The sequence below is a fragment of the Leucopleurus acutus genome (assembly GCF_964270905.1).
Source record: "Leucopleurus acutus genome assembly, chromosome: 1".
In the NCBI taxonomy this organism is placed as follows: Eukaryota; Metazoa; Chordata; class Mammalia; order Artiodactyla; family Delphinidae; genus Leucopleurus; species Leucopleurus acutus.
In genome coordinates, this window is record NC_139142.1 from 168680039 (window position 1) to 168693785 (window position 13747).

At 39.1% G+C, this 13747-nt stretch overlaps 1 protein-coding gene across 1 annotated transcript in view; it reads left to right on the plus strand.

The window, feature by feature from the left end:
* Nucleotides 1-13747, plus strand: part of ADAMTSL3 (ADAMTS like 3) — a gene marked incomplete at both ends in the record, with an annotated part of 539369 nt that overhangs the window by 292278 nt on the left and 233344 nt on the right. The window contains 1 exon segment of the mRNA XM_082852534.1: nt 10061-10106. Within this exon segment, the coding sequence (XP_082708660.1) occupies nt 10061-10106 (46 nt within the window).

Consider the following 13747-nt stretch of genomic DNA (forward strand, 5'->3'; position numbering starts at 1 on the left):
GAATACAGAGGATATTTAGGGCAGTGAAAATACTCTGTATGATACCATAATGATGGACACGTGTCATACATTTGTTCAAACCCATGGAATATCCAACTCCAAGCATGGGCCCTAATGTAAACTATGAACTTGGGGTGATTAGGATGCGTCAATGTAGGTTCATCAGTTGTAGCAAAGGCACCACTCTGGTGGGGAATGTTGATAATGGGGGAGGAAGCTATGCATGTGTGAGGGCAGGTGATATACGGGAAATATCGGTGCTTTCCCCTCAGTTTCGCTGTGAACTTAAAACTGTTCTAAAAACACTGTCTTAATAAAAAAGCAGTAAAGTTGAACATACAAGAAATTAAATGAAATCTACAGAGCCAAAAAACAGAGGAAACTGAGGGCCAGACCAGTAAGTGCATAACTGATTTTGTGCCTACCCTGGGGATGGAGATGGGATTTACTGGTCTCTAGAACTCAGGCTTTTGAGTTTTAATTCCTTCACAGTCACAGGAGATCAAGTCTTGTGTGTATATGAGGCACAGTATAGGAACTCCAGCCCTAATTTAAAGACAGGACTGTTGAGGTCTATATACTTACTAAACAGATGGACTGGAAAAAAATAAAAGCCATACACCAACATAGGGAATTTAAATATATTGGTCTCAACATTAAATGAAAAAATTTTCCACTTTGGAACAATGGACCTACTCTCCCAAGAATTTGAGGTGCATGCATATTGATCTCCATATGTTGTATATATTGAGTTGGATGTTTATATCCCATTTGATTGTGGAAGCCTGGAGGTGAGAAATTAATATGAAAAGTAGTTTTGTTACCCTTGACAGCCCTGAGGTTACTGCAGTAGTAAAAGATATGGAGAGACGGGTCACCAAGCCAGGCTGTGTAGGATTCCTATCCCTATCAATAGAGCCCTGCTTATGATAAGCTTGCAATCTAAAATAGATAATACACATGGAAATATTTGCAATGAATAAGCACCAGCTGGCACAGCATGGAATATTTAGGAGAGAAAAGTCATACAGTTATCTAAATCGATGCAAAAGTGGCATTTGATAAAATGAACACATTCATAATTGAAATGAAAAATCTTCTCCCACTAGGAATAGAGATGTACTCTCTTAGTCTATAGAATGTTACTGCATTTTCTTTAACATTAGGTACGAGATAAGAATGGCTACTGTCATTGTTCGTCTTCATTATTGTACATGAGGTCCTAGTCAGTATAAGGCAAGAAAAAGAAATACAAAGTATAACAATTAGAAAGGAAGAAGCAAAACTCTCATTATTCATAGACTACCTGATTGTCTAGACAGAATATCCAAGAGTATCTACACATAAAATAATAGGACTAATGAAAGAATTCATTAAGATTATTGGAAACAAAGTTAGTGCACAAATAACTATATGCTTACACAGTAGGAAAAACTAATAAGAAAGCAAATTTCAAAAGGACACCGTTTTTGCTCCTTAAAAAATATAAGGTACCTTGTAATAAATTCAATAAAAGATATACAAGGCCTTTACGAAATATTTAAGAGCTCACCTAAATAAACGGAGATATATAATATGTTCATAGTAGGAAGCCTCAATATCATAAAAATGCCAGTTTCTCCTAAATTATATTTAAATTAAATGTAATTTCAAGAGTCATATGGAAGTGCAAAGATAATAAAAACAGTTTTGAAGGAGAACAAAAGACTTGCCCAAACACTAACCTTAAAAAAAAAATTAACTATAGTAGTAGGATGGGCGCAAACAGGCCAACGTAGCAAAAGCAAGAGCCCAGAAACAGAAGCATGCATATGTAGGATTTCAAGATGTCATGAAAAGTTTGTGTAATTACACCTGAAACTATCTAATGTTATAATGCCAATTATACCACCATTTTAAAAATGGTGGAGAAAAGATGAATATTCAATACATGAGGTTCAAATATGATTATTAATATCCAAAGGAAAATATTAGAAAATGTCAATCTATTAAAGAATAAATTCCAGGTGGATTAAAATCTACTTATGAAAAGCAAATCTTGAAAACATTTAGAAGAAGAATATATAGGAGAATATCTGTATGATCTCTGGGTAGTGAATTATGCCTTAACTAAGACAAAAAGAGCATAAGTTGGGAAGGAAAATATTTATAAGTTGAAGCAGGCTTTGTATTGTAAAAATATATACTCTAAACCAAAAGAAGAGCATAGAATGGGAGAAAATCTTGATAATGAATATAACCAATAAGGGATTAGTGTCTGAGATATTTAAATACAATAAAACAAAAGCAAAGCAAACTAGTAGAAGAATGGGAGAAGGATATGAACAGGAAATTCGCAGAAGGGGAACCTGCATAGTCAAAAGCAAATATTAACCTCATTAACAAAAAAAAATGCAAAAATTACGAAGTGAGATATTTCATATTCTTCAGACTGGGAAACTTTTTAAAGTTTAACAATGCCAAATATTGCCCTAGATGTGTAAAAACAAGAACTTTTCTGCACTACTAATGGGGGTGAAAGTTGGTATTCCCACTTTAAAGGGCAGTTTGTCATTATCTGGTACTAGTGAAGCTGTAAATGCCCACAACAGAACAGTCCCACTAGGGTATATATCCCAGAGAAACGTGTGCAGATGTACCCTAGGTGATTGTATAAGATTGCTCATTGCAGAACCAACCTAAATCTTCATAGACTTTTAGGAAAATTGATCAATAAAAAGTAGAAAGAATTGATAAATTGAGCTATATTTATAAATTGGATTACTCTAGAGCCATAAAAATGAATGAACTAGAGATGCGTCTATCAACATGGATATTTTCAAAAACATAGTGTTGGGACAAAAAAAAAAATCAGCTGTGAAACGTTATGTAAATTATGATACCATTTACTTAGTTACCTCTAACCAAAGGGAGGGAGGCAGGAGAATAAGATTGAGGAGGTTTGGCAGGGGGCTTCCACCATATTTGTAATGACACATGTCTTAAAAATAAATCTGAAGAAAACTTTCAAGAAATGATGACGCTTACTGGTGTGTACATGAGTTTGCATCATTCTCCCGACCTTTTTTGGACTTAAAACATTTCATAATAAAATAATTGTAGGAACCCCAAAACAGCTCTATCCTAAATATTGCTACTGTGTTTCGAGTCACCATTCCTGAAGTAGTACTTGCTTGACTTTTTCATTTTTTAGGACTTAACGCAGTATTCTTTAGTCTGTTTGTGTACACATCCTAACCTATATTTTAAAATTTACCTTTAGGCCTGGGAATCTCCAAATTTTTGCTTGCTTCCTGAGCTCATCTAGTTTGAATACATATCTGAAGCTAGGGAAGATCTTAAACCAAATATAAAAATAAAATTAAATGAGAGAATAGTGTATTCTGAGGTATGTACATTAAGAAAAGTGTATGGTGAGGCAATATTTGTTCTCCAGCTTCGTTCCTGGCATAAGGCCAGGCCTGTGGTGCACCCAGTCTTTCCATGATTCTGATAAAAAACAGGGACAGTAACGTTATTTCTCTGCATAAAAATTAAATTAGATTACTTCAAAGGAAAGGCAGTAGGGTTGTTAATAATTCTGTCTTTCCTGCTCCCCACCTTTTAGGCAGCCCCAAACCTAACATACCCACTCCCATATTGAGACGTTTCACTGTCATTTTGGAAGTGCTCTGTGATTGTTAAGAAGGAAACCTACTTCCCTTGGAAAGCTTATCAGGTCTCCTTATCCTGGAACAGCTTCTCATTAAATTCTTCATAAATATTGAGCTTTTGTGGTCGATTTTTCTTGGAAGAGGTATGTGGAGGTGGTTACATGAAAACCAGACAAAAAGCTCTCCCAAAGCTTTAGAAGACCTTTCAATGCCTTCTCTTTTTATCAGTGTGCCCCTTTAAATTTATGATTTAGGAAAGGGAGTGAGTGTGGCTATTTTGCTCATTTCTTTCTTTGTGGATAAAGTTATTTCAGAATTTGATTACATTTAAATACACACTCAGTTCTTTTGCGCTGCAAACCATACGCCAGCCAGAATGTCTCTTTCTCTCGCAGAAATTTGCAATTTGATATTCTAGTCAAGTGCCAACCATGGGAAAGACAGGTTTAACTGCTATTTTAAAAAATTAATATATTTCTATTCTTCAAAACACATGCTTCTTAGTTTTTAAGACACTAGTATTTGAGTCAGTACATCAGCAAATGAATGCAATAAATTATGGTGCTATAAACTCCAGGGAAATTTTATTAATGTTTTTAATGTATCCTCATGTGGAATCAACATATGTTTTTTATATATTCATAAATTTATGGCTTCAAAAATCTTCAATTTCAGGGTGTTATGAATGTTGTAGTGGATAGAAAATACATAATTGTGAAATGATGTTCTTGAATTTTCATATACTTCTGATAACCATTAGCTCTTGCAAATAATAATTAGAATGGAATTAAAAACTTGGAAGTAATATTTCTGCAGCTCAGTTGCTTTGAGCCAAAGGAATTATTTCCAGAATAAGCTGGCAGGTTCCTGCTTGGGGAATTAGAACTCCAGTGTCCTTAACTTTAAAATAACTTGCATTTCATTTTATGCCTGTTTCATAAAGTGGCCATTCGTTTTCACACTAAATTGTAACCAAAGCATTCCACATCAACAGAGGCCAGTCAGTGGGTTCAGTGTGTGTTAGGTTGGACAAAATGAAGTAGAACATGAAAAGTGTCCACCAGATGGTTAGGTTAAAAAAAAAAAAAACAACCTTACTGCTGACTTATTAGAGGAATTGAGGGATAATCCTACTGCATCTTTATATCCGCATCCTAGGACATAGTAGGTTCACCATAAGAAGTCATTGGAGAAGGAATGTGTCCAAAACGCTACTTTCTATTTTGAGAATTCATGAAATGAAATGCTCCTTTTTTCATATCACTTTGCTGCAGTTATAGTAGCATTTTTAGTAGAGATATGCTTACATTTTAGGTTTAGATTTTCAGGCCCAACACTCAAGATGCAAGTTAGTGCCTCACACCTAGGACATAGCAGATGGCAGTGGGGTGTAGACCACGACCATACGGTCTACACGGCAGGCCTGAGACACGAGCTGCCATCAGCAAATATGTTCTTTTCTCTTACTGTTGAATTTTTCAAAATTGGTTTTGTTTTTCATTTAAGTAACTAAAATTAAACAATGACTAAAAATGCATCTGAAAAATTATTTCTGAAGTTCTAATACACTTTTAAAGAAAATGTCATTCTTTGTAAGTTTCCACAGTTTTTGTATTCCCGTATTTAGATCAATTCAAATACTCTCTTAAGCCATGTTTTTTGTAATTTACCTGCCCCCTTGAAATTGGAATCAAAAACTTTTGGGTTATAAGTCAGCATAATACAAGAAGATTTTGGTTATCACTTCCCTCATCTATTAGCTGCTTTCCTCAACTGGGGCTTTTCCAAAAAAAGCAGAGTACTTCAAATTACCCTTTCACTTTTTCTGTAATTTATTTTCTTCTTTTATCCACACATAATAAGCACAATGAAATAAGTCATGTAAGTAAATGACCTTGTCCACTGGCATAGCTGTTGTTTCCCAGGAGAATGGAGTCACATCCTTTTGACCAAGAGAGGTTGGTCAAAAGGATATGACTCCACCCTAATACATTTTCTCCACCCTAATACATTTTTCCTGCCAGACTCCCAGTTTGGTGCTTCTGGAATGTTTAAAATTTAATGTAGCCTGGCTGAGAGTTTAATAAATTTGCAAGTCCTATACCTCTGATGAGTCACAAAGATGGAAATATACAGTGTTAGAAAACACTAAGACTGGGTCAGACTATTGTGATAATCTAGGAAGGTGTTCTAAACTACAAGTCAAGAGAACTATATTAAAAAGAGGCAACTAATTGGACACTTTGTCTGTATTCCAGTTCAGAAATTTAAGTATCATTTAGGTAATGCTTTTGGAGGCAGCCGTAGTGCTGTTCTTTCCACTCCAAAATGCCTTTCTCCTGTATACTTTCTAAATCCCATTAGGGACTGCACCTCCCAGAAAACAGATATGAAGAGACTGAGGTACATGATGCAATTGGAGCAGAAAGTAAGCTGAGGATGGTATGAGATGTGGATGGAGAAGGGTGAGTTTAAGAAGGATTGCAAAGAAAGAAAAAGCAGTATCAAAAAGTGTATCAAAAAAAAAAAAAGTGTATCAGTGAAGTTCCTTGGTGGCCTAGTGGTTAGGATTCTGGGCTTTCACTTTCACTGCCATGGCGCAGGTTCAGTCCCTGGTCAGGGAACGGAGATCCCACAAGCTGCGTGGCATGGCTGAAAAAAAAAAAAAAAAGCATACCAGACAATAAAATACAAAATAATCACTACAGGAAAAAGAAAATCAGTCATGTGGAGGGATATCTGTAGGAGATTTCTTGGAAGTATAAGAGAAGGTCAAACAAATGAGATGTATATTAAAGAAAATCATAGCTCAATAAGGAAATAATAGGAGCGGAGAAAGGGGACTCTAACTTAAGATTTACAGATATTCTTGGAACAAGAGCAGTAATCAAAATTATAATCTGAGAATAATATGTGGCAGTGCAAGTAAAGACCTTGAGTATTCTAGTCAAAAAGGCCAACCATTTTTAGTCAAAATCAATGAAAATAAACACACAACTAGGTACACCCTGACTATAATTTTTACTTCAAATAGTAACAAAACACTATATGCTTCCAGGCAGAAAAATAAAACACATGTACAAAAGAGTAAAAATCAGACTTCCCTTCTGTGAGTCTAAATGTCAAAGATCAATGAAGCGTGTCTACAATTTTGAGGAAAAAGGAACATGAAGAAAGTAATATATCTTACTGCCTTGCCTTTCCTATGTGAAATACAAAGTTTAATAATAATATGGGAGACATTTACCCTTTTTGAAAATACAACCAATCAAATAATACTTAGCCAGCCAAGAGTTAAAAACGCATACATGAAGAAGTCATAAGATGAAAGGAATGGCATTTGTTATCCATTTCTAGATATGTATCCTAAATGTGAACAAAAATGAAAGCATAAAGATGCTTAGCAAAGCATTATTATATAAAATAAGCAGCTCAGCAATCCTGCTTCTTAGTATTTGCCCAAGAGAAATGAAAAGTTATGTTCACACAAAACCTCTATGTGAATGTTTACAACATTCTAGTTCATAATTGCTAAAAGCTGGAAACAACCCAAATATCCAGTTGGTGAATGGGTAAATAAACTGTTGTACATACACACAGTGGAATACTATTCAGCAATTAAAAAGGAGCAAACTATGGATACACGCAACAACATGGGTGGATTTCTTATGTATTATGTTAAGTGAAAGGAGTCAGTCTCAAAAAACTATACACTGTATGATTCCATTTATGTGGCATTCTGGAAAAGGCAAAATTAATGGGGCATAAAACAGACCAGTGGTTGCCAGAGGCTGAGGGTGGAGAGAAGTTGACTACAAGGGAGCAACCTGAGGGCATTTATGGGTGATGGACCTGTTCCACATGTTGATTGTGGTAGTGCTTACACAGTTGTATGGGTTTGTGAAAACGCATGAAATTGTGCACCCCCAAAAAGTGAATTTTAATGTATGTAAAATTTAAAAGTAGGGAAAAAGAAGAGGCAGCACAAATACCCACAAAAGGTAATGTCTGTAGAACAATGTGAATATACTTACAGTGCTGAAGAGTATACTTAAGAATGGTTAGGATGGTAAATTTTATGTGACGTGTATTTTACCACAATTAAAAAAATTCAAATTCAAAACTACAAAAAAAGGGGCTTCCCTGGTGGCGCAGTGGTTGGGAGTCCGCCTGCCGATGCAGGGGACGCGGGTTCGTGCCCCGGTCTGGGAGGATCCCGCGTGCCGCGGAGCGGCTGGGCCCGTGAGCCATGGCCGCTGAGCCTGCGCGTCCGGAGCCTGTGCTCCGCAACGGGAGAAGCCACAACAGTGAGAGGCCCGTGTACTGCGAAAACAACAAAACAAAACAAAACAAACTACAAAAAAAGTAATGTCTGTATTATGGACTATTATGTAGTCATTAAACAATTTTTCCCCAAGGAATTATTAATAAAATGGGAAAAGACTATAATATGAGATTAAAATGAATATGAAGTTGAATGGGCTGTATGATTTCACAACTGTAAATAAATCAGGGCAGAAACCCTGGAAGATGAAATGCCACATTATTAAGGGTAAAGGTCTTGATGATGGGAATTTTAAAATATTTATTTATTGGCTGTGTCAGGTCTTAGTTGTGGCACGTGGCATCTTTTGTTGTGGCGCACGGGCTCTTTGTTGCGGTGCGTGGCCTTCTCTCTAGTTGTGGCCTGCAGGCTCATTAGTTGCCACGGGCTCATGGGCTCCAGAGCAAGCAGGCTCAGTAGTTGTGGCACTTGGGCTTAGTTGACCAGAGGCATGTGGGATCTCAGTTCCCCGACGAGGGATCAAACTGGTGTCCTTTGCATTGCAAGACAGATTCTTAACCACTGGACCACCAGGGAAGTCCCAATGATGGGATTAATGCTTGGTTTTCCTCCTTTATACTTCTTGGCACATTAGTAGTTTTCACTTGCTCTTTTTGTAATTGATAAAAACAGAATCGTCAGAAAGTATGTGCAGTGAGTTATATGCTGCTGAAATAGACTTGTTCAGTCATTTCATATAGGCTCATATTTAAATCACACCAGCAAAAAAGGCTCTCTTTGGATCCACTTTTTAAAAGTTCTCTTCTTCCAGGGACTTTCCTGGTGGGACAGTGGTTAAGAATCCGCCTGCCAATGCAGGGGACACAGGTTTGAGCCCTGGTCTGGGAAGATCTCACATGCCGCAGAGCAACTAAGCCCGTGCGCCACAACTACTGAGCCTGCGCTCTAGAACCCGCGAGCCACAACTGCTGAGCCCGAGCACCACAACTGCTGAAGTCTTTGCGCCTGGAGCCCGTGCTGTGCAACAAGAGAAGCCAACGCAGTGAGAAGCCCGCGCACCGCAACGAAGAGTAGCCCCCGCTCGCCGCAACTAGAGAAAGCCCGCACGCAGCAATGAAGACCCAACACAGCCAAAAAAAAAAAAAGTTCTCTTCTTCCAGGACTAACTATTCTAAAACAAATTAACGCTTGACTTTTAATTCAAGATGGCGAGTTAAGCCTGTGTTTAGCTTTTCTTGCTCCAAATTTGCCATTGAATTGGCCAGGGACACATAAAGGGTAAAAACATAACTCCGTGGAAAAACTGGGAAAGATCCCATTCACAGATGAATTATCTTTAAGGAGTTAATGTAAAATACAGAGCAGCAAGCACTGCACTGAGGAAAGGACCTGCCAGATAGAATTCCAAACATCCAAAAGGAAAGCTTGCCTGGAAGATGAGTGGCTGGGTCCCAAAGCAAGTGGTTGGAGGGAAGGATAGTGTGTGGTCATCCCTGGAGGATTCTCAAGCATATACATACATGTGTATATGACTTCAGATCCTAGAGGATCGGTATCCTAAGAAGTCCGCCCCAACACTATGTTTTGTAGCATTTGTTTAATAAGGCTGGTGGCTGAAGTAAGATATAAGCATTGCCTCAGGCAAATTTCTGGCAAGAGACCATTGTACTGATTAGAGAGGGAGGTTATAGAGGGCCAGGCTAACTTGGTGACCTCAGTGAGTGAGGAAGAGAAATTCCCTTTCAGGGACGTGCTACACAAATACTTCTGCCTGTAGTTTTACCTTCTTTTTCATAGAAAAAGAAAACATATATGTACACATTACACACACACACACACACAGAGTGTACATTAATTTCAGGGGTTATATAGACCCTAGGGTAAAAACTGTGCTTAAGTAATATTATTACATTAATTCAACTAAAGAATTCACTGTATTTAATGTGACACTTCCATGAGACTTTTTGGCCTCCTGATCCTTGAAAGTTATTTCTTAGAAGTTAAACTTTGAGTCTTTGAGGTAATGGGCACTAATAAAAGTGTTTCGTGTGCCTCGTTTTCACTTGTATTTCTTTCCTGCTTGCAGCTTCCGTGAAATCCTTATTTTCTTTTTTTTCCTCAGGAATTGTGAAGGGCAGAATATTCGATACAAGACGTGCAGCAATCATGTAAGTTCCATATGTAATAAAAATATATAATCCCATAAAATATGTTCATGTTTGAAGTTATTATGTACCGTAAAGCTGATGGCCTGTTGGTACTCATTGTGGAAAATTTGAATATTCATTTAATTGACAACAGGTTTTGTGTATCTCATACCTGCCATTTATACTACCCTTTTAGGCCACTTCGCATGTATGATCTAATTTGGTAAGCATTTAATAATTTCTGAATTCATAGAAACAATACATAATTCTTGTAAATGCCTTCAAAGTTCAAAGTGCTCTATGTGTAGGATTTCACCTGACCCTCACAACTGTCTCTGAGATGTTGGCACACGAGGTGTGGTTATTTCTTTATTTCAAATGAGGGGACTGGGACCGAGGGAGGTGAAATTAATTTCCAAAGGCCGCAAAGGAAGCATTGAACTTGAACTTGTCTAGTGCTGTTTCTCCTGCTCCAAAACACCTGTCCCACTCCCTGCAAACTGTGTTAAGGAGTACTGTAGGTGACTCAAGAAAACCACACCTGAGGAAGGGTTTGTAAACCTTGCTCTCATTCTACAGTGATCAACACAAACAAAAACTAAAATTCAAATATACAAATGTGCAATGCAAAATAAAATGTCAGAAAGCACCAATCCTATTTTCTACGTAAAACATTTCGGTTGTTTGTGATATATACCCAAATCAAAATGACAGGAATTCAAAGGAAATTCTGAAAATCTGAAGATCTAAGTGAGATTTAGGCGGTTTTATTTTTATTTATTTATTTTTTTTGCGGTACTCAGGCCTCTCACTCTTTTGGCCTCTCCCGTTGCGGAGCACAGGCTCCGGACGCGCAGGCTCAGCAGCCATGGCTCACGGGCCCAGCCGCCCCGCGGCATGTGGGATCTTCCCGGACCGGGGCACGAACCCGTGTCCCCTGCATCGGCAGGCGGACTCTCAACCACTGCGCCACCAGGGAAGCCCAGATTTAGGTTTTTTATTTAAAAAATCCATTTTTCTCAATGAGCTATGTCATTTATTTTAAATGTTTCCCTTACTGGAGGGACTGCCCATCTCTGTTCCTTCTCTGTCCTGGGCCAGTGTGAGACAGCAGTCCTGGGTAAGCATTTCTGTTCTATGGACCCAAACTTTTCCTCGTTGGACAGCCTCAAGCTCTAGACTCGGGGAGTGGAGAATAGGCAGTGTTAGCAGGGCCTTTTGTCTGTGGAGCTCGAGCCACGTTTTCAGTCTGCTTTAATCAGTGGCAAAGCAGAGATGTTTCTCTCTCAAACTTTGGTGGGGAAAATCGTGCTTATTTCTAGAGCACTCAAAATCCAATATCACCCAGCCCTGAGGTAGCCAGATTTGTGGCCACTATGTCCTAGGAGGGATTTTGGGAGACAAAGCAAATAGGTTTCACATGTCCTATGACAGGATGGACTTGAGGAATCGAGAGATACACATGCACGTGGTTGCACAATTAAATGAGCTGGAATCCAGGTGGGGATGAAGGAGGGAGAGAGGTTGACCGAGCACAGACACAGGCTGGCATTTAGGTACAAGCAGAGTCTAGCATTCGTTCTTTTTTTTTTTAAATTAAATTAATTAATTTTGTTTATTTATTTTTGGCCTCACCACACAGCATGTGGGATCTTAGTTCCCCGACCAGGGATTGAACCCGTGCCCCCAGCATTGGAAGCGTGGAGTCTTAACCACTGGACCACCAGGGAAGTCCCCTGGCATTCATTCTTACACCAGCACGTGGATGTATTAGCAGCCTCAGGGTTTTACACACAAGACGTTTCCATCTACTACCTTTTGCCCGGGTACCTTTTATTTTTTAATTGCTGCTGCAACACATTACCACAAACTTGGCTTACAGCAATACAAATTTTTTATTATCTTACAGTTTTGGAGGTCAGAATTTGATATGGGACTCACTGGGCTAAAATTAAGGTGTTGGCAGGGCTGCATTCCTTCTGGAGTCTCTAGGGAAGAATCCATTTCTTTGTCTTTTCCAGTTTCTAGAGGCTGCCCACATTCCTTGGCTTGTGGCCCCTTTTTCCAGCTTCAAAGCCAGCAACATTGCATCTCTCTGTCCATTTTTATGTAGTCACATCTGCCTGTGATCACAGCTGAGCAACGTTCGCCCACCTGGATAATCTCCCCCTCTCAGGGTCCTTAACCTTAGTCAAAGGATGCTTTGGGCAAAGCCCCTTTTGCCATGTAAGGTAACCTATTCGCAGGTCCTAGGGATTAGGTTTTGACCATCTTTGGGGAAGTTGCATTATTCTGATTAACACAATGGGACAGCTCGGCTTCTCAGACAAATTGGTCTGGCAAATTCCTTGCAGTCATTCCAGAATAAATTTCACAACAGTATGCTATCAAGGAATACTCTGTGAAGCTATCTAGGGGAATTCATTTTAAATGTCCAGATCAAGATATTACATTCTGAGATTTCATTCTAGGGTTTCTCTCTCTCTGTCTCTCTCTCTTTGTGTGTGTGTGTGTGTTTGTGTGTGTGTGTGTGTGTGTGTGTGTGTGTGAGAGAGAGAGAGAGAGAGAGAGAGACTGCTCTAGCTAGTTCCATTCTGAGGTTTCATTCTAGGGTTTCTCTCTCTGTGTGTGTGTGTGTGTGTGTGTGTGTGTGTGTGTGTGTGAGAGAGAGAGAGAGAGAGAGAGAGAGAGAGAGAGAGAGAGAGAGAGAGAGAGAGAGAGAGACTCTGCTCTAGCTAGTTCCAAAAAGGCATCTTTTCAACACAAGTGTTATTAGGGTCTAGGAGTGTTGTGCCATGCAATGTAGAGATAAAATATAATCTACTAAAATTGGTACATATTAGTTGCAATGGTTAGAACTTTGGTGCGCTTGAGTGAAGATCTGATGCCCCTGAGGCTCCGAGGGTCTTGGGAGTACACATGGTCTCTAATTGATGTCCCCTCGGAAGAGTCTGCAGAAACCTTTACAGCCTCCAGGCTGGTGAGAAATAGATGCTTAGGAGGTGGGAGCTAGTGGGGCAGGACAGCAGTGAAAATGTCACCGTCTTCTATTTCTCAGACTTGGTGTCCTAAGAGAGTCCGTAGAGAGATTTCATAAGAAAATGACATTAATTTCTGTGCGTGCCATTACAAGTGCAGAGTTTCCAACAAAATTCCTTACAGGGAAATAAGGGAGCCCTGTGGCAGGTCTTTCACATCTGTAGTGTTCAGGACCCCCCTCCATCTCCATGCGCCAAGTGTCTGCAGCCGTGATACTCAAGCCTTACTGTAGACCGTATGTGGATAAAGGCAGTCCCAGCTGCAGTGTCCATGATCTGTAAGAAGTCTGTTCCTTTACAGGAGTGATTATACGGGTATATTCCATGGAATATAACATAGAAACGTTTCAAGGGCATCAAGTGCCGTAAGTGGTTGTAACCACAGTGAACTCAGTGTATGAATATGGTCACATCTTGTTTTCTCTTTTTTTATATATAATTACTGGAGATGCTTCCTGCTTTATTAGTTAGGGATTTAGAATAACCCTCTTGAAATCTTCGTCTCTCTTATCACCCCAAGGAGTCCAGAGAGCAGGGGGGGGAACTACTCTGCAGCCTATCTCAAGTAGAGAGAGAACTGAGTTGTGAACCCTGCTGTTGCTTCTCCCTGTCTTCCAATGGCCT